This window comes from Lepidochelys kempii, chromosome 16 (assembly GCF_965140265.1).
Source record: "Lepidochelys kempii isolate rLepKem1 chromosome 16, rLepKem1.hap2, whole genome shotgun sequence".
Lineage (NCBI taxonomy): Eukaryota > Metazoa > Chordata > Testudines > Cheloniidae > Lepidochelys > Lepidochelys kempii.
In genome coordinates, this window is record NC_133271.1 from 20,741,441 (window position 1) to 20,763,417 (window position 21,977).

At 47.2% G+C, this 21,977-nt stretch overlaps 1 protein-coding gene across 8 annotated transcripts in view; it reads right to left on the reverse strand.

Annotated features, from left to right (window-relative positions):
• Positions 1-21,977, reverse strand: part of VAV2 (vav guanine nucleotide exchange factor 2) — a 326,398-nt gene that overhangs the window by 34,930 nt on the left and 269,491 nt on the right. For 6 of the 8 annotated variants that reach the window (XM_073313966.1, XM_073313965.1, XM_073313962.1 and 3 more), the window contains exons 7-10: positions 20,930-20,998; positions 18,922-19,022; positions 6,575-6,685; positions 2,158-2,257 (exon numbers count right to left, since the gene is read on the reverse strand). In XM_073313966.1, the coding sequence (XP_073170067.1) occupies positions 2,158-2,257; positions 6,575-6,685; positions 18,922-19,022; positions 20,930-20,998 (381 nt within the window). The remainder of the gene's footprint in view (positions 1-2,157; positions 2,258-6,574; positions 6,686-18,921; positions 19,023-20,929; positions 20,999-21,977) is intronic. The other 2 variants (XM_073313964.1, XM_073313963.1) reach the window with 1 other exon arrangement.

Sequence of the window (21,977 nt, forward strand, 5' to 3'; positions counted from 1 at the left end):
AGAGAGGGAGGGAGAGAGAGAGAGAGAGAGAGAGTGTCTCCCTTATCCCAGACCACATTAAACTATAAGACTCGTGCATTGCGATGGGCCTGATACAACGTGTATTAGGCTATGCAGAGAGATAGGCTCTGCTAACAAGCGGAAATGTAATTAAATAAGGAGAAATGTGCGAACAGCTAGAGGTCACAGCAGTAGCGCCTTGGATACTGGACATAATCTGGATCGTAATATTTTGATGTGAGAGCTGGGAGGCTGGCGGGGGTTATAAAAAGGGATTCAGTTCGTAACCACTCTGCTGCATTTGCATGGTGAATCACAGGCCATTGGTGGACAATAAAGTAACATGCAGAGGCAGCCCAGCGATTTGAGATTAACATCACAAATGAAGCAGGAATTACGGCTGGAAACAACTAGCCGCTCAAGTAGCCTGTCCTTTCTGGCTCCTCTACCTCACAGGGGTGCTGTGAGGACAAATACACTAAAAACTGTGAGGAGCTCAGCTACGACCAGAGCGGGGGCAGGAGAAGTGTCTACACTAGACAGAGAGATCATCCCTAGTCTGGTAGCCCATGCGATACAGATTCCTACTGCTGTAAAGAGAAGATGGGGGGTGGGTGGTCTCGCTGCCCTAGCCCCAAGGAGCTATTTGGGCACACAGCACAGGAGATAGAACACTTCAGTCCCCAACGCCGAGTCAGTATAAGTTGGCCCATGTCCCCATTGACTTCAGAAGGTAGTAACAGCTTGTGCCAGAACTGAATGTGGTCCAAAATCTCTGCTTAAGGGAGGCACAAAACTGGAGCTTCGGCGGGAGGAAGGGCCGGGCTGACCCAGAGCAGGAGCTGTTAGAGCGGTGTGTGGAAACTGCCCACAATGCACCTGGCTCCAGCAGCACAAACACATCTGCCAGAAATTCAGCACCAACGACATAGGCGCCTGATCCAAAGCCCAGTGGAGTCAATGGAAAGACTCCTCCCTCCCTCCCTCCCCCCCCCCCCCGGCTTTGGATCGGTCCCAGAACACTCCAGTGACGGACGGAGGCAGGGAGCGATTTCATCTTCGTGGGGTGGAAGTGATTTCGTCTTCACGGAGCTGACCTTCTCAGGCTCGGGGGGCGGGAGCAGGGCTGAGGGTTACTCACACATGCAGCCCTATGACGCTTTTGAGCAATGAAATGTGAGGAGGTTGCGGATGGGCTTTACAGAGGGGAAAACAGCGGGTGGGAATGACAGGCTATGTGGGAAACCGGCTGTGCTGAGCTCGTCTGATCCACTGATAAAGCCTTTTTTTATCGGGAAGGTGGGCTGAGTGATACAGGGGCCAACTCTATAAGGTGCTGATCTCCCAGCGACATAAACAGTGGTCTTCCATGGGGCTCAGTGCAGGAACAAGTGGGTGAAATCCTCTGGCTTGTGTGAGGCAGGAGGTCAGAGAGGATGATCCTTCTGGCCTGAAAATCCATGAATCTCTAAATGGGCATTGAGGGTGCTCAGCACCTTGCAGAGGGACGATGAATTGGGTCTTTTCCATCATCCATGGCTGTCATTTATTGTGACACAACTGGCTGGATGGGAGAGGCTTTGAGGGCCTTCCTGCTACAAAGCCAGAGTATTTAAAAAGGGGAAAAAATGAAACACATTCATGAAACAGCCTAAACATGGTGGCTTTAAGCCTTGCACTGTGGAGGCTATGCAGGTGTAAGAGGGTGATTCTGCCCCCTGCTCCGTACAGTGACTATTAAAAAACTACAAGGGGCCAGTGGGACCTTCTCTAGCACTGGCCCTGCACGGGGTGGGCGTGGGAGGCAGATGGGGGCAATAGTACAAGGTACTATGGAGATTCTGGGCTGCTCAGTAGTCCAAGTAAAGAATGCATGAGCTGCTCTAATTTATGCCAGGCGGCACACTGGCAGATGGGTGGCTGAACACTGATGAGAAGCTATCTTTGCCTGCCAACCCCCTTGTACTGCCCCAGAATCAGCCCCCAATTCTTCCCTTCCCTCTTCATCGACGCTCTTGGGAAATTCTCCTTAATCATTCAATCCCAGCAGCAGTTTCTAAACCTGACAACGAAGTAAATCCAGGAAGGGAGGCACACAGAAGACCTATTGGACTGAACGCCCCGTGCATCATCCCGGTCTCCCCCACAGCCACTTACCTCAACTTTTTGCCTAACGTCCTCTTTGCTCGCAATGAGACCATTCAGCGTATTTTGGGCGCACTCCATATGGCTGCAATACTCGCCATAAATCAATAGCCTGGAGAGGATTTAATCAGAAACATTTGCCGGCAGTTATTACTCATTATAAAAAAATATGGGAAAGTGCAAAGCAAACAGCGAGTCCCCCCATATAACTGCTCAACGAAGTATTAACACTTTTTTACTGCACTGCTTTTTTAACATTGCAACACTTGGAGGTTTTCAGAGAAGCATGTTCAAGCCTGTGGGGGAAATTCGGCGGCCAAAATTAGGCTGGTGGAGGAGTGGAAGGGACTTTTCAATTAATCTGCCCTCCCATTACGCAAAGTACCGTGGCTCATCCCTCAACTGCCAGGTCCCAGAGCCCTGGCATAATTCCAACACTGGCCTGTAAAATCCCTAAATCCAAGTTTGCTTGGGTGAGACCAGATGTTAAGCTGTAATGATATGGTGGAGTGCTAATACCCCCCTGCTCTGGATTGCTACGAAGTTCCTGTTCATGCAGGGGGAAATGACCCTTTCCTTTTTCCTCTTTCCACTGACTGAGAAGCTCCAAAACAGCCCAGTAGAGGGAGTCTGCCTATCCGCTCTGCTGCTACTTCTCGAAGAGCGTATTCAGAGATCCGCACGTTCCTTTCTCTTTTCAGACACCAGTTTCTTTTTTAGTAACTTTCTGAACAGAGATGGATCTGGCTCAAAACTCTGGATCGAAACACATCAGGACTTTGGAAAAGTCTGGATCTGAATCCAGATCTCAACGTCCTACCGAGTTCTTATCTCTATAGGGAGCTGTACTGAAATCCCAGAGCTCAACGCCCTTGTTATTGTTGTTAAATTATTATTTGTATTGCAGCAGCAGTTAGGAGCCCTTGTCATGGCCCAGGACCCCACTGTGCTAGGAGCTATACAAAAACAGAACAAAAAGTTAGCCCCTGCTTCCAAAAGCTTGCAATCTGGAGACAACACCACAATCTTGTGGCTCAAGGCTATCTGCAGGTCAGATATATTTAAAAAAGAATCTGTTTCAGGAAGGAACATTTTAAAAAAATCACTGCCTCCAGGAAGAACCTCCTTCAGAGCATGTTAGGAAATGGCTCCATCGATGGTAAGCAAATACACCACCCCATGCACCGTATCTCGTACCCAGCGACTGCAATACTGTTCCCATACTGTGTGGAGCTGCAAGGGATGTATTAGCAATTGTGTAGTTAATGCACCTTGACTCCAGTGGTCCAGGTGCACCAGTTACATTGTGTATTTAGTTGCCCCCCCTCCCCCCCAACCGTACATCTAGAGATCAATAAACCTGTTGAGCTGGGCATCCCAGGAGTCAAAAAACCGCGGACGCTATCCAAGGCATAGGAATGAATGGATGGGCGACCTATTCACTTCCCCCATTTGATCCTAGGTAGCTTGAGGTTTACGCAATAATACTTAAAAATCCTATTGGGAAAGGTACTGGAGATTCACTGGTCATTACAGTGCCTCTCTCCTCGCTCTATGCTACATGCAGTTTATTCAAACTGGACATTGTTAGGGGAGGTTCATGCATTGAACTCTGAATCAAGTTGAGGCTGGAGGCTCAGTAAACACAAAGGTAAATGGTGCATGCACACCACAAATCCTGCACCCACACCACTGAATGCAGGAGCTGCTAAACAGTGAGCCCTACTGCAGTGACATGTTTCCTTGAGATGACAACATAGGCAGCTATCCCCCCGCCCCGCCGCCCAAATGTCTTAATCGGCTTTTCCCCTCCCTAATCACTTCTGCTCAGTTTACACCGTGTTAGCGCTGCAATTTACAAAAGCAGATCATCCGCTGCGTTAAAGCAACAGAACAACCTAGATCTCAGGAGAATTAAAGGTAAAATAAAAACCTTTCACTTGAGAGATTTATTTAATTTCTCTGTCGTGGCTCACAGCACATCCTGCCAATGCCATAAAACTACATAACTGGCTTCCAGTCACACTGTGACAACGGCCGGGCTGCTGATGTGCTAATATCCCCGCCTATCAAACTGGCTCTGTTTCCTTCTACTTCCCTGTCTGTCTGTCTGCTGTCTCATGTTATACTTGGATTGTAAGCTCTTTGGGGCAGGGACGTCTTATTTTGCTCTGTGTTGTACAGTGCCTGCTGCGGTGGGGTCGTGGTCCATGACTAGGGCTCTTAGCAGGTACAGTAATACAACGAAACCATAACATTTTCCAAACCACAAGTGTTCCCGTTTGATGAAACAACCAACACCATATTCATGCACCTCTTTCACTTAAGGACCCCCAGGCATTTACCATTATTACTTAAGTCTCCCAGCACCCTTGTGAGGTAGGCAAATATGATCCCTGTTTTATAAACGAAAGCAATGTGCCTTGCCTAAGTTCACAGAGTAAGTCAGTTGCAGGACCAGGCAACAGAAGCTATGACTCCTAAATTTCAGTCCAGACTATGTGATGTTCCTTCTCTTCTAGCAAAATGCCCAGAAAGGACTCAGCAATTATTATGTGCGTTACCGTAGAAAGCTAGAGGCCTCAACTGAGATCAGGGCCACATTGTACTAGGTGTTCCACAGACACCAAGTAAGAGACAGTCCCTGCCACGAAGAACTTACTGTCTAAGCAGACAAGACAGACAAAAGGTGATGAAACTGAGTATTAACATCATTTTACAAAGGAGGAACTGAGGCATCGAGAAATAAGGCCCTGCTCCCGCAAAGACCCATACGCATGACAAATCTGCGGTACGTGAATAGCCTCATCAAAGAGCCCTTTGCAGGTGCAGGGCCTAAGAGACTCGCCACGGTCAGGCTGTTTTACAGCAACGGCTCGTGTACCTTTCTGGACAGGTGGGGTCGAGAATAGAGTTGGGACATTTGCATCCTTCAGCTCCACACCAGTACCGCAGGGCTGGACACTGATGCAGTGGAACACAGCCAGGGTCCAAGGCAAAGAGTCAGGTCTTGCTGTGGATTATGGGTTTTTTTTTTCAGACCCTAAATGCCATTAATCCTGTATGTCCCCCGTCTCCCTCTCCCACACATACTTTCTAGCCATTAAGTGTATTGCACCTGGTAAGACTGGACACATATGCAACCACATACCGTAACTCATCCGTTATTTCAGAGACCAGTCACATGCCAGGGAGGATCCCGGTATCCCTGACCTAGTGTCATGGTGGAAATCTGTGATTCTCAAACCCAGCCGAACAATTGAATGGAGAGATTTATGGAATGCTCAATACCTGATGAAGCTGCAGTCAGTACAGATTATTCCTCTGGCTTTTTCCCTTAACAACTTCTCAACACGTGCAGTAATATGCAGTTGGTTTAAAGGGGGCTCCAAGAACATACATTTAAATCTCCCTCTGACTTATGAGATTTACAAAGTGTTTCATTTTTAAAAAATCCACAATGCACAGGAGCGATGCATCGCTCTGCTGGGGACCCTTGGAGGGGTGCGGAAAAGCAGGAGTGGAACAGCCCTGACACCTTAGACAGAGAGGATGGTCTCATGGGTAAGGCATTGGACTAGGATTCCAGACAGCTAGGTTAATTTCCTGGCTCCGCCCGTGGGTACGTCTCTGCTGCAAAGGCAAAGCCTCAGAGTCAAGTGTCAACTGGCTCTGGCTTGCAGGGCTACAAATAGTAGCGTAGACACTCCCGCTCGGGGTAGAACCCGGGCTCTGAGACCCGGTGAGTGGGGATGGTCTCGGAGCCCTGGGTTCCTGCCAGAGAAGGAACATCAGCCCTGCTATTTCTAGCCCTGTGAGCCAGAGTCAACTGACCCAAGTTCTGAGACTCGGTGCTGCTACACTTTTCAGTGTAGACACAGCCACAGACTCCCTCTGTGACACTGGACTAATCACTTTAGCTCTCTTGACCTCCGTTCCTCAGCTGTTCAACAGGGAAAATACTTCCTGGACTAGGAGTTCTTCGCGGCAGGGACTGTCTCACACTCTGTGTTTGCACCGTGCCCAGCGCAACGGGGCCCTGATCTCTAGCTGATCACGTGATACAAATAACAACAATACAATATAATAGCTGGTAAGACACCAAGACCAAAGAGAAAGTCCCGTCTCTCCTCGTCGCCTGTGAAACTGCCGTATGAAAATATAACTCCGGCAGCACTAAACCAACGAGACCAGACCAATTCTATTCTGTGGCTAGCCCGTTTGGACACCCGCTTGGCTCCCACAAAAGAGCAGCTGCAATTGTTCTTCACAGTAGACTCCACCCACCACGGCAGCCCTACTGGCCATTAAATCAGCAACACAGCTCAGTTCATACATAATGCAGCATCTTAAAATGCTTCTCTAATTCTTTGGTGATGCATGCAATAAGTTCTTTCTGCGACCAACTGCATCAAAATGTTACATTTACCCACTCAGCTGCTGCAGGCAGCCCTGGCGTTCCAAGCGGGGAGGGCAGAGGCAAAGCTGAACGACAAGCTGCCCCGTGGGGGTTTTCCCCTCATCTACTTGGCACACGGAGCTGCAGTTAGACACATGAACAAGCATGCAATTAGAGGAGATGCTTTTGGCCTCTCCTGCTCACTCTATTTAAAAGCACGTTTCAGTAGCCCGTACAAGTCACTTTCATACATCGATAACAGAGCGAGCCCACAGCGAATGTTCTCGAGTACACTCTTCTCCTTGTCTCAGCAGAACTTGCCCTAGCAGAGAGGTTCCCACAGGCCATTCTGGGAAATGTAGTTCTCAGATTTAGAGAGGTAGGAAATGTAGTTCTCAGATTTAGAGAGGTAGGATAGTGCGGTGGCAAAGTTATTGGAGTGGGCCTCAAGAGTGGGGTTCAATTCCCTTGTCTGCCACAGATTTCCTGTGTGACCCTGGGGGAGTCACTTAATCTCTCTGTGCTTCAGTTTCCCCGCCCCATATCTGTGAAATGAAGGCAATACTTCCTTTCTCCCATTCTCTATCTATTTAGGATGTAAGCTCTTACTATATTCTCTCTTACTATATGTATGTATGGCATCTGACACAATGGGGCCTTTTAAGTTCTACCCTAATATAAATAATAAAATAATGTATTAAGCATGAATGCCTGGCAACAAATTCACAACAACACTAAAGCCATAAGCATGGAACAAGAGATGAATTAGTGAAGTGGACAATGCCTCTGCATGGAAATCAAAGCCCAAGCGCTAGTGAGAAATGACATGAAGAATGCCATACTTCCTTTGATCAATATGGCTTGGAAGAGAGAACATACACTAAAAAGTACAGTGCTGGCATCTCCTGTGAATGAAGGTGGGAGACTACAATGGAAAATGGACCCACACAGAATAAGAGCCAGGGCAGATAAGTAGCTTATACAATTCAATGTACATAAATCTTATGAGGCTTAGGATAAAAGCAAAGGAAGGGAATACGCCTTCAGATGTCATCCGCTAGAGACCCTCAAAAGGAGAAGGATTTTAAGATTATACTGGAGGGAAAAAACATATCTGAGACCTTTGGCAGAGTGAAGAAATCATACCCCAAACCAGACACAGCTGTTCTGCTTTGAACATTGTTAACTGTAACCTTTAATAAGGTACAAGGCAAGGCCAGATTCTGAATATTCTGTGCAGTGCTAATCACTGTATGGAAAGGAACTGATAGCCGATCAACAGCAAATGGCAACCAGAATGACACAAGGAACGTGTGGGCCCCTTACTGAATGAGGGAGGCAACCTAGTGACAGAGGACGTGGAAAAAGCTAATATACTGAATAGTTTTTTTGCCTCTCTCTTCATGAACAAGGTCAGCTCCCGGACTGCTGCACTGGGCAGCACAGCATGGGGAGGAGGTGACCAGCCCTCTGTGGAGAAAGAAGTGGTTCGGGACTATTTAGAAAAGCTGGATGAGCACAAGTCCATGGGACCGGATGCACTGCATCCGACAATGCTGAAGGAGTTGGCGGATATGATTGCAGAGCTATTGGCCGTTATCTTTGAAAACTCATGGCGATCAGGGGAGGTCCCGAAAAACTGGCAAAAGGCTAATGTAGAGTGCCCATCTTTAAAAAAGGGAAGGAGGAAGATCTGAGGAACTACAGGCCAGTCAGCCACACCCCAGTCCCTGGAAAAACCATGGAGCAGGTCCTCAAGGAATCAATTCTGAAGCACTTAGAGGAGAGGAAAGCGATCACGAACAGTCAGCATGGATTCACCAAGGGCAAGTCATGCCTGACTAATCTAATTGCCTTCTACGACGAGATAACTGGCTCTGTGGATGAGGGGAATGCAGTGAACATGTTATTCCTTGACTTTAGCAAAGCTTTTGATATGGTCTCCCACGGTATTTTGCCAGCAAGTTAAAGAAGTATGGGCTGGATGAATGGATGATAAGGTGGATAGAAAGCTGGCTAGATTGTCGGGCTCAACGGGTAGTGATCAATGGCTCCATGTCTAGTTGGCAGCCGGTATCAAGCGGAGTGCCCCAAGGGTCGGTCCCGGGGCTGGTTTTGTTCAATATCTTCATTAATGATCTGGAGGATGGCGTGGACTGCACCCTCAGCAAGTTTTCAGACGACACTAAACTGGGATGAGAGGTAGATACGCTGGAGGGTAGGGATAGGATACAGAGGGCCCTAGACAAATTAGAGGATTGGGCCAAAAGAAATCTGATGAGGTTCAACAAGGACAAGTGCAGAGTCCTGCACTTAGGACAGAAGAATCCCATGCGCCGCTACAGACTGGGGACCGAGTGGCTCGGCAGCAGTTCTGCAGAAAAGGACCTAGGGGTTACAGAGGATGAGAAGCTGGATATGAGTCAACAGTACGCCCTTGTTGCCAAGAAGGCTAACGGCATTTTCGACTGTATAAGTCGGGGCATTGCCAGCAGATCGAGGGACGTGATCGTTCCCCTCTATTCGACATTGGTGAGGCCTCATCTGGAGTACTGATGTCCAGTTTTGGGCCCCACATTACATGAAGGATGCAGAAAAATTGGAGAGAGTCCAGCGGAGAGCAACGAAAATTATTAGAGGGCTGGAGCACATGACTTATGAGGAAAGGTTGAGGGAACTGGGATTATTGAGTGTGCAGAAGAGAAGAATGAGGGGGGATTTGACAGCTGCTTTCAACTACCTGAAAGAGGGTTCCAAAGAGGATGGAGCTCAGCTGTTCTCAGTGTTAGCAGATGACAGAACAAGTTGCAATGGTCTCAAGTTACAGTGGGGGAGGTCTAGGTTGGATATTAGGAAAAACTTTTTCACTAGGAGGGTGATGAAGCACTGGAATGGGTTACCTATGGAGGTGTGGGAATCTCCTTCCTTAGAGGTTTTCAAGGTCACGCTTCACAAAGCCCTGGCTGGGATGATTTCATTGCGGATTGGTCCTGCTTTGAGCAGGGGGTTGGACTAGAGGACCACCTGAGGTCCCATCCAACCCTGATATTCTATGATTCTATGACACAGGGGCTTGAGGGTTTGGGGTGTTCAGAAAGGCTAGGGGGGGAAAATATGTTGGCTGACATATTTCAATGGTTGATCTAACAACCTCGGAGAGGGGTGAGGGGGGACTTCACCTTGTCTGTCTCTGTTCTCTCACTGGCACCTCCAGCCAGGACTGCCCTTGTGAACAAGTCTACATTCAATGTTCAGATTCCAGAGCATGCTCCCTAGCACACCGTCAGTTCACTATGTGGAAACAGCTGTCTTTGGTAATCAGCGTGAATTTGTTTTACTGTGAGGGTGTCCTGTTAGAAAGGGATGTTGACAGACCTTCCTCATAGCAGCGAGCTGAAACAGGGGGACGTGGACTCCTTTGCGAAATGAAATAGTTACCAGGCAAAAGGGAGAGGAACTCTTTTCTTAGCCCCATATCAGAAACTGACAGTTTGCTTCGGGCCTTGTTTGCACTTCCAATTTTTCATGTGGCAAGGTGCCGAGGGACTGTGCATCTTCGGTAGACAAGCGTGGCATTGAAGTTTCACTCTACGGCTTGTGGTTTCTCTCCTCCCTCACTGCCACATGCCCCAGGCACATTGCAAATCTGAGCCCAGCGCACTGCCCTCTGGTTCAGTCAGGAAGAGTTAAATCTCCAAAAGGTGCAAAAGAGCAATCACCTAAAACTGTAAAGCACTTCTTGACTTTCTGCAACAAAACCTGATCTCTTCCAAAGGAAACCCTCCTCCCCCGCAGCTTTCAGGCACCCTCCTCCCCCGCAGCTTTCAGGCATAGTTAAGAAGCACTGCGCTCGACCCATTTTTATTCTCTCTCAAGGCTTGTGACAAATAAAACAAAACAAAACAAGTGCCAGCAATTGGCATTTCGCTGCTTGGAGCTTCCCATGGCATATGCCAGAGAAGGAGCTTCTCACAGTTTAATTACTCTTTTGAAGCCAGTTGGTTGACTTGTTTGTTGAAATAATGCGGCATGAAGAGTGATTTTGAGAGTTAGCTAGCATGGCCTTTTGGGGGGAGAGAGGATTAAATACAAGCATTTTATTTCCAGCTTCTGTATCACAGTGATGCTAGAAAGAAATAGCCTCCTGTCTTTAACCTATTGACTTGGATCGTCTTAGCAGAGGAGCTAACCAAGTTAATGTCATGGATTGAGCCACTGGCAAGCACAATGCAGTCCTAAGGGGAGGGGAATCAGAGAGGACAGTGACTAGCCGGGATCACAGGCAGAACTGGGTATAGAACCCAGGTCTCCTGAGTGCCAGAATCATAAGACTGGCCATACTGGGATAGACCAATGACCCATTTAGCCCAGTATCCTGTCTTCAAACAGTGACCAGTGCCAGATGCTTCAGAGGGAATGAACTGAATAGGGCAATTTATCAAGTGATCCATCGCCTGTTGTCCAGTCCCAGCTTCTGGCAGTCAGAGGTTTAGGGACACCCAGAGCATGGGGATGCCTCCCTGACCATCTTGGTCAGTAGCCACTGATGGACCTATCCTCTGTGAACTTCCCTCATTCTTTTTTGAACCCAGTATATTTTCTGGCCTTCACAACTGGCAACGAGTTCCACAGGTTGACTGTGAGTTGTGCAAAGACGACTTCCTTATGTTTTAAACCTGCTGCCTGTTAATTTCATCACGTGACCCTGAGTTCTTGTGTTATGTGAAGGGGTAAATAACATTCAGCTATTCAATTTCTCCACAACATTCATGGTTTTATAGACCTCTGTCATATTCCCTCTCAGTCATCTCTCTTCTAACATGGCCAGGCCCAGACTTTTTACTCTCTCCTCACATGGACGCTGTTCCATGCCCACCTTATTTTTGTTGCCCTTCTCTGTACTTTTGTCCCAGTTCTAGAATATCTGTTCTGAGATGGGGTGACAGAACTGCATGCAATATTCAAAGTGTGGGTGTACCATGGATTTATATAATAGCATTATGATATTTTGTCTTATTAGCTAGCCCTTCCCTAATGGTTCCTGAAATTCTGTTCGCTTTTTTTGACTGCTGCTGCACATTGAGCAGATGCTTTCAGAGAACTATCCACAATGACTCCGAGAGCTCTATCTTGGGAACACAAAATGATGGAGTCTAAATTAGCTAGCTATACTTTGGATTACGTTTTCCAATGTGCGTTACTTTGCATTTATCAACATGAAATTTCATCTGCCATTTTCTTGCCCATAACTCTTCACAGTCTGGTTTGGACTTAACCATCTTGAGTAATTTTGGATTGTCTGAAAAACTTTGCCACTTCACTGTTTACCCCTTTTTCCAGATCATTGATGAATATGTTGAACAGCACTGGTCCCAGTATCGATCCTAGGGGGATCCCCCTATTTACTTCTCTCAGCTGTGAAAACTGACCATTTATTCCTACTCTGTTTCCTGTCTTTTAACTAGTTACTGAGCCATGAAAGGATCTTCCCTCTTGTCTCATGACTGCTTACTTTGCTTAAGAGCCTTTGGTGTGGGACCTGTCAAAGGCTTTCTAAAAGTTCAAGTACATTGTATCCACTGGATCACCCTTGTCCGCATGTCTGTTGATCCCCTTCAAAGAATTCTAATAGATGGGAAATCATGTCTTGCCATTACAAACACCATGTTGAAGCATCCCTAACATAACATACTTGTCTCTGTGTCTGCTAATTCTGTTCTTTACTATAGTTTCAATCAATTTGCCTGGTACTGAAGTTAGGCTTACTGGCCTGTAACTGCCAGGATCGCCTCTGGAGCCTTTTTAAAAAATTGCTATCCTCTAGTCATCTGGTACAGAGGCTCATTTAAGCAATAGGTTATACACCACAGTTAGTGGTTCTGCAATTTCATGCATTCCTTCAGAACACTTGTGTGAATATGATCTGGCCCTGGTGACTTATCACTGTTTAATTTATCAATTTGTTCCAAAACCTCCTCTAATCCAGCACCCTATTGAGAAAAATCCACCCCAAAGAACCTCTCTATAGACATCTGAGAGCCCTTCACATACATTAAAAAAACTAAAACATAATAAAGAAGAGTAACACAACTCATCAAAACAGCAACCACCCTTCTCCTTCCTCACCCCCAACCACATCTCATGCGAATCAGCAGGCAGCGGACCCAGTACGGATTAGAATTCTCACTCCAAACGCCTTCAATGCACACTTTAAAAGACAGGCTTCTTGCATGCCTAGAAGTGCAACAGGTTCAGGCCATTTCATATCAGGAGGTGGGAGAAGGAGAACATTCCAAAGGAAAGGGGAACTCCTGGAGATCACTTGGCTGGTGGCCCCTTTCTTTTATACCATAGAGGGAGGGTGGGATGCATGTAATTAGAGTGTCCGCCCCCCTATCTCAGCTGTGGCAGACACTGGAGTCCTGGTGTCATGTGCAGTGGGATTGCATTATGACTTTGTTCACACGTGCTGCTCCAGCTTCCTCTGGTTTTGATGGATGCCATACTAAGGACCGAACTGGGGAACTCCAGAGCTAAAAGCATGAACTGTTACAGCTTGAGCCAATGAGCCAACACTCTCCAGGTGGAGCTATAACAAGAGTTATCTCCTCTGTGGATCAGGCACGGAGGGCGGCCTGTAGCACACATTCATGAATGGGTCGCACTCGATCATCACTGAAGTCTAGGATGTCCCTGCCTGACAACAGGACAAACAGGGGACGCGTGCCTTGAAGTATCTTTGCTTTTGAAGTGGACATCAAAAAGCTTCGAGAGTGGAAAAATGCCTCCTGAAAGACACTTCCAAACTTTAATCTCACTTGAGATACCAGGAACTCCAAGCACAGTCCCAGATGTGGGAGAAGGGATGTGTTCGGAGCTTTGGGGCATTATCCTCGCTCTAGAACGGGCCGGAAAAAAATTCTATCACTGTGCCGGCCTGCCAGTTTCCCAGCAGCTTTACTGCTCGCCGTGATAGCTGCTTATGGAAACGCTGGGTTGTCGTTCGTGTGGAAGGCTATATATGCTGTAGGATTTAGAAAATGATTCCTGAGTTGTTAAAAATAGGTTGCTATTTATGGCACAGAAGTTTGACAAAATTGCGGCTTTTGCAATTCTTAGCAGTAAACATCCAAACCGGCAGGCAGGCACCATCAACCGGTGTCGGTCTCTCTCTGATTGTTTGTCTGATATTACAGACCTATAATTACACTTACTCACGTACGGTGAACGAGATTTGTTACACATATTTCTGTGCCCGTTGTGCCTTCGGAATACGATTGTTGTGCATAGGACTCTTATCCCCTAGTAGCTGTAACTCAGCTTGTAATGTCTCACCTCACTTATGTGGATTAAGAGCCAGGGTTCTATCCCCGATGCCATAGGCATGTTGATGATGAGGTCATTTATCATCTATAGCACACGGATTTGACATCCTATGCATTTAGGTGTAAAAATCAAGCAAGCAAGGCAACTCTGTGCACAAATAGTATGTAACAGTATGTGCAAATACACCTTTTAAAAAAAAAAAAATTCCACCTAAATACCTGTGTGCAGTAGGGTTGCTAGGTGTGCAGTTTTTTGGGGAATGCCTGATCGAAAAAGGACCCTGGCGGCTCCAGTCAGTACCGCTGACCGGGTTGTTAAAAGTCCAAATCAGCAGCACAGTAGGGCTCCCGGCCACTGGGAGCTGCGGGGGCAGTTCCTGCGGATGGGGTAGCACGTGGAGCCGCCTGGCTGCAGCTCTGTGTAGGAGCCGGAGGAGGGACATACTGCTGCTCCTCGGAGCTGCTTGTGGTAAGCGCCACCAGGAGCCTGCACCCTGATCCCCTCTCCTCCTCCCCCCCATGCCTCAACCCTGATCCCATCCGAACACCTTGATCCCAGCCTGGAGCACCCTCACCCCCTAAGCCAGCCCGGTGAAAATGAGCGAGCGAGAGAGGGAGGGAGGGAGAGGGGGCGGAGCCTCAGAGGAGGGGCGGGGTGGGGCGGACAACGGTGTTCCGTTTTGTGCGAGTAGACAGTTGGCAACTCTAATGTGCAGGCACCATTGAATCTTCTACAAGCACTGCTGAGGTGCGGATATGGGGAAATCTCTCTAACTTGCAAACACTACATGCCCACTTTGTGCAACACATCCAGCACCACGGGGCCTTAAACCTAGGCAGGGGAAGTCTCTGTTGCAGGTGAGCTGGTCCTTCACCAACCACCCCTTTTCAACCCGAGGCATTGGGGGAAGGAGCAGGTATGCTGGGGCGAGGCATGGCGAACCAGAGCTCTGCTATGTCCCATCTAGCTCTGGCGTAAGGTCCCTGAGGGACGTTACCTGAGCAGTAGGGCTGCACCTACCTTGCACTGGGGTCAGGTGGTCTCAAATCAGGCCACTGCAGCAGGATTCCTGATGCACCTACCATGAGTCCATTATATTAGAGAGAGAGAGAAATGCTACATTTATGCTACATTCCCCACTAGTTTCGGGGTAGACTGTCATGTCTTTGCCCTTTACACAATATTAAGAATATGTGGAAACCACATGGACAGCTGGTGGCCAAATAACCATGTTTACTAACCACATACGCGGCCGGACTACATGTATCCACATCTGCTCTGTTAGGTTCTGGGGGCTTCTTCAGTAGAGGACGGGGAGTCCCACTAGAGGGCTCCCAAGCCATTTAAAGGGACACCATCCAATGCCTATACATTACATAATGGTTCTTCTAGTTAGGTTTATAACCACACGCAAATACGCAGTCAGTACAGCACTCCAGCATGTACATGGCTCCTCAGACACTTCTGCACCCAGCTGGCAGGAAGACTCGACATCTCCTTTCAAAGCCCAAGGTACTGCTGGTAAAACCTTAAATTATTGCAAGAGCTAGAAAAGTGACAGACCCTTCCATTTGGAGCTCTTTAGTGCTTTAGCCGGGCTTTCAGGTTCCCTAGCACCAGTTTCTAAACCCCTCTGGGGACAGCAATCACTTTAAAGCAACCCCCTTCTCTCCTCACCCCGAGACAGGGAAGAGCTCTGCAGCTGGCTCAAGCTATTCTTTGGGGGCAAAGAGGGGAAAGACTGACGGAAAGAGCAGTTTGGGGGAAACTGACTTTACAAAACTGAGCAGCCTGCTGCTGAATGGGGGGGACAGCTCTGTGCTGAAGGCGTTTCTCTTGTTGTTCGTACACCAGACAGAGGTAATGCTTGGAAGATGGCACCAGAAAGAGGTTTGACACTGGATACGTCTAAACAGCAAGAGAAGGTGTGATTGTAGCATGGGTAGGCAAACCAGAGCAACCTTTAATCCAGTTTGCACAGGTAACAATAGTAGCCTAGATACAGAGGCACAGGCTAGCTACCCGAGGACAAGCTGGCTGAGGAGCCCAGCTGCTGGCCCACATGTACTCCAGTTGCTAGCCTGTGGTGAAGCCCATGCCACCACGTCTACACCACTATGGTTACCCAAGCTAGCTACTGTCAAATCATCAGGCCGTCTGAGAGGAGCAAACCTTCACCCCAACAGGCAACATCTGAACTGGGTATATAACCAGGGCGAGACCTGGTTAGCTTAGACACAGATGCTGCGTAAATTAGGCCAGATGAGAAAGGAGAGGCTTATCTGCAATTTAACATAGTAATAAAAAAATGCCCCGGCAAAACTACTGTTCCACCTGAGCGATTAAAGCTCTCTGAATGACATCTGAAGAAAGTTTTGGTATTTGACGTCTCTGGAGCCTGTGTGAGGATTTGCAGCTGCCAGTCGAGATCTGGCTGCTCACAGCTGGAGGTCTGATTAATTCCATTGTTTATCTGGAAAGTTTTCAGGCTCTTCAAAAAAAAGTTATTTGTAAAGTCCTTTCGAAAATGGGTTGGCAAGTTCACACGCACACAGACGCAGCAGCCACCTAACTACCTCCCCTCTGCCAAGCTCGAACTCCTCAATTAACAGCAGCAAACATTTATTTATAGGATCCCTCGCACCCACAGACCTCTAGGTTCCTCGCATGAGTGTGAATAAAATGAGCAAAATGACCGCAGCACAGCCCAGGAGTTTTCAGAAAGAGGTTGCAAAAACCTCTGAGTAACCCATTCCCGGTATACTGCGAAGAGGGATGCTGTTGAGTCAAGGCAAGCGTATAGATTGATGGACATGGTACCACTGCTCCTAGAAGTTCTGGCCGTACCATCCTTGACTAACTTCTCAGAACATGGAAGCCTGGGGTGCGCTGCTTGTCTGCAGACACGTTAGGTATTTCTGAGACACCCTGCTGTGCTATGCTTCCTGGAAGGTGAGCCCTCTCTTGGAGGTCTGTTTTCTGAGACTTTCTTGAATCAGTGCCTGTTGTGACCGTCATCCAGAGAAGAGACTAGATTTGGTTGTGAGGAATATAAAGGGGATTCTTTATTGAAGCTGTTGGACACAGACCGACCTTGTGGTTCTCACGGCTTCTCCAGCTCCCAGACTAACCCAACCTGTGCTGCCTTGTGTCACCACACAGGGTGTTCCTAAATTCTGACCTGGACTATACAGTCCAGAAAGGACTGCTCCCAACATGACAGTACAGGAACGTTTAAGGACAAGCAAGGCCAGGAATTAGGAGATCAAAATTATATTATTTTTTAAAAATTGTTTTGCATTCTTTTCCCAAACAACTATTCTCTTTTAATCCCAAAAACATTTACTTTCTAAAAGCAGCATCATGAATGATGGACTATCTGACCTTATGATTTGTTATTAATGCAGATGGTATTTCTGGAGTTATTGACTTCTGAGAGGCATTTGCACGTCTAGACACTGGTTGAATCACACAGCAATAACACCCTGGCATTATTCCACAATAAATCAGGCCTTTGACTATTATTAAGAATATTACTAAGACTTTCATTAACCTTATCTGCATGTTCCAGGATACTCCTGTTTGCAGCTGCCAAAACTTAGACTCCTCTATGTAACTTAATCTAGGCTTTAAATCGATTAATCCTCCCATAGGTGCGGGATGTCAGCAGCGCCAGATGGATGAGAGAACAGTCGCTTTGATCTACCAGGCTGCGGTGCCCTCTGTAGACAAAGGAAATGATTCTGCAAGTGAGCAGCATGCCCTTAACTTTCATTGACCCGTTGCGTCCTGCAGGAGACCCCAGTTAAACATTCATGAAGGCGAGGCGTTATCCCGCTCCTGTGAAGTTACAGGCGCTCATTTTTATTCTCCTGTGGGTCTTACAGACAAAGCATTAGCTGCATGACGTTCAGCCCCTAGGACATCCAAACCAGACCATAGCACAGTGGGGTCTGGGAAAGGTTTCGCCCACTCTGCCTTTGAATGCAGACCTCCACATGCGCCTCTCCTCCTCTTGGTCCCACAACACACGTGGGCTTAGCAAATATGAAGAAAGCTTCAGTCGTGCAATATGCCCAGGATCAAGGTGATATCGTCGTGTATGGGAAGAAAATGGCTATAGGACAATCTATCCAACGTTGTGTTGCCCTTGAGGCTACCATTCCTGATGCCATCATACCCTCTGCAGTGGGTGCTAATTGCAGTCTGGGACAATAGGGCAGAACGAGGTACACTTGTAACGATCAAACTACTTGAGTGCGGGTGGTCACTAACCTATCACTCACTCTGTGGCATGGGTGTTTTGGAAGGACACTGAAAGGAGCAGAACAAGAACTGGTTTGGAACAGGAGCCCCTACGCTGATAGGACATCGGCGTGGCTGATAGGACCTTACACGTTAACAGAGAGTGGTGTTTTCTTGCCCCCTCTACAGTAAGTACAACACTGGGACTCCTGAATATCTGATGTTACTGGGGAATTTGTTTATGCTTCTGCAGAGTCCTGAGGATGCTGCCAAGGATTGCGGGAACAGGTGTGTGCAGGTGAGCTTTTTACACACTGGGCCACTCCTTCAGTTTACATAAATCGAGTGAGCTCCTTTTTACGTCAATAGAGCTATACTCATTTAAACCCCAAGAAGGATCTAGCCAAAGTGTTGTGAAATAGCAGCAATGGCTTGTTTAGGGGCAGATCCTCCTCTTTCTTCATGTCTCCTACCCCCCATCATTCCACCATTTACCAGACATGGTCCCCCAGCCGATGGCCAGAAAGCCTGACAGGTAGCAGCCAGGTGTGATAAATGCAGTGCAGTCTCTCAGTCCCTTTCCTGCCTATACTGGGAAATTAAACTAGCCAAAACAGGGTGTTAACTATGTAGGAGTGTGAGGGGTTAGCAGAGGACAGGGCTTCAGGGTCTGTCAAGATCGGTGTTTTTCTTATCGATATTTTTTGCTCTCAGATTATGCCCTGTAACTAGCAATCCTCAACCAGGACTTAGCTTGTCACAATTAGAGCTCCCTGTATGTTGGCTGGGTCTTTCATTCTTTTTACCTTTCTTTGAATTCTAGAAAAACTTTCGCCAAGCTGCTTCCTCCAGACATCATACAGACGTCGATGGCCCTCAGGAAATTGAAGTGCACTTTAATTAGGTCCTAAAACAACAAAAAAATCAATACATTTAAAAATCTGAAACTCACTCTAGGCGCTAACATGTAAAGTGTTTAGTTAATGAACATTCATTTCTTTAAGTAACCTTGTAGTCATTTTTTGGATATGTCTAAACAGACTGCTGCAGCTCTCCCACCGAGGTAGGTAATCTACCTCCCCGAGAGGCAGTAGCTAGGTAAACAGAAGAATTCTTCCATCAACCTAGTGCTGGCTGCATCAGGGGTCATAGCTACGTCTGTCAGGGGTGTGGATTTTTCAATCTCCTGAGAGACGCAAGTTCCCAGGGTAGACCAGCTCTTTGCCTATTAACTGTTTTAATGCAAGCGACTCCAGTGAGATATAGCCCTAAATCACAATAAATATGAGGGTGTAATTAAGTTAGAAGGTTATACAATGATAAATGCATAGCGGGGTTCTGTGCATATTAAACTCCCTTTACTGGGTCTAGTGGGAGCAGTCTAGCAGCATACAATAACCTGCCCTAATCCCATAAAGCCCACACAACGCAGCCTTGTGAAAATGGACCAAGAAGGTGGAGCAATGCCTGCATTTAATCTGAATCACTGACATGATGTGCCTATGCTGATAATGGAACAAAGGCGTCTGGCCGCCTTTGGTTAAGAAAACTCAACTGCTTCATTGCAGCAACCTGTGCGGCTGCCCTCACCACATGCCAGACTGAAGCAAGAGCTAAGCCCCCTACACTACTGCAGAGTAAACAAGCCAGGAAGGTGCACCACGAATACACCCTGATAAGCCCTGAAGTCTCCATTAACGAGGCTCACGCTGTTCTCTCAGTCCTGCCAGCTGTCTTTGGCGGTGCTACGATGGGAGAAGAGCCATTCATCATCTTGCCATCCCAGATGGCACTTAGGTGATAACATGGTGGCCACCTGGGACAGGAGGAGGATCTGGCCATATGTGGAGACCGAGGCAGAATAATAGGTCAGATAACTTATTGCCTCTCCTTGGACTGTCTGGGCAAGGGGTAGGAGAGCAGCCAGAGACTGATATTGGTAGGTTAAACACCAAAAAATCAGAAACCGATCATAAATCAGATCTAGAAAGCAGGCTGAACATAGAATTCACTGTGACTTCAGTGGGATCCCTGCATGAAGGGGGAAACTCACCCTCTGAAGAGGGCTAGCAAGAGGACTAGGCAGGACCTAGCCTGGCTTAAGTAGGACTTAAATACCATGTAGGCCTTATGCTACCTTTCTGCCCGGGGTGAATCTTCATCCAATAAGCATCTAACAGAACTTGGCCCTGTAACAGCCTCACTGTACACAGAGGAAAGCTTCAAATGCTGGATTATGGCATCAAGGCAGGATCAAACTGGAGGAGAATCTAGGCTGTTTGTGCACATGCATAACAACTTATATAGTATTTATATAGCACTCTTCACCCATAGAGCTCAAAGCACTTTACACAAGCAGAAGGTACCATTATCTCCAAGTCACAGACAGAGACTGAGCTAATGAGGTGAAGTGACCTGCCCGAGTTCTCCAAGCAGGCCAGTTGCAGAGCTGGGTATAAAACCCGTCTCTCACGTCCCTGTCGAGTGTGATACATACTAAGTCACAGTGCATTTTCCTGTGAGTATGTCTGTAATTCTTTAAACCAGATATATCGGAAATACACACACACACTAAAAACACAGGCAAAATAATTTCCTTGTTGTAAAACCGTCTCCTTGTCTTTATACAATACCTAAATTCCACTTGAGTGTTAAAGGGCCCAGTCATAGCTCCGTGGCCATAACAACTGAACCCACACAGACTAAAGCAATGCATTTTACATGAAATCTGAGTGCTGTTTCTTAAACAGGATGAGGCATAAGCTGCATCTGAGAGGAGCAAAGATTTAAGCAGTGATGTTTAGACTCTGTTACCTCCAAATTGATAAAAATAGATTCCATCTCTTGTGGAGTCAGTACCAGCTTTAATGGATTCATATAGTTCTGTAAGAGGTAAATGGAAAACTTATTGAAATAAATGAGCAAATGCAATAAGATTCTTTCTTTTTTAAGCTAAAATTGTTGCAGTGGTTGAATTTTCCGGAGAGGAACCTGGGTGAATTTTCACACTTGCCAAGAGATAAGACTGACAAGACATTTACCATGCAACCTGCCTCACTGTGCTTATGCTCAGCCACGTCTCTGCAGGGTTAGGGTTGGACCGTCTGAGACTGGGATGCCACAAATGATTTGTGAGGTGGTCAGGTTGTCAAGTACATGAACAAGATTTCACTTGAACTAAAAGCCGAGCTGCAAGCTAAGTGAAAAGCTTAAGGCATTTACCACCCACTCGCGGAGGAAGCTCTGAGCCATACTACAGTTAATTTAAATTAACTGCACACTCTCGCTGTGTGGACTCAGTCAGTGTTTCTCAAACTGGGGGTCCTGACGCAAACAGGGGGTTGCAAGTCTATTGTAGGGGGGTTGTGGTATTGCTACCCTTATTTCTGTGCTGCCTTCAGAGCTGGGCAGCTGGAGAGCGCTGGCTAGGCACCAAGCTCTGAAGGCAGCATCACCACCAGCACTGGCATGGAAATAAGGCTGGCACGATATGGGGGATAGTCACTTGGATGGGGGGGGAGGGGGAGGAGGAGGGTGTCTTCACAGCCTGAAATATTTTCCAAAGAGGTCCCAGCAAAAAAAGTTTGAGAATCCCTGGATTAAGTTATACCTCTTAAGAGGGAGAGGGAGAAGGAACACTACCCAAGTGAGCTGTGAAAGGATTAATGCCTGCGGAGACACTCGGGAGATGGGAAAGACACCCTGGCTTTACCTTTAGAAGTTACTCCCTGAGCATTTCTCCCCATTAACAGGTTTCAGAGAGGTAGCCGTGTTAGTCTGTATCAGCAAAAAATAACGAGGCGTCCTTGTGGCACCTTAGAGATTAACAAATTTATTTGGGGATAAGCTTTTGTTGGCTATA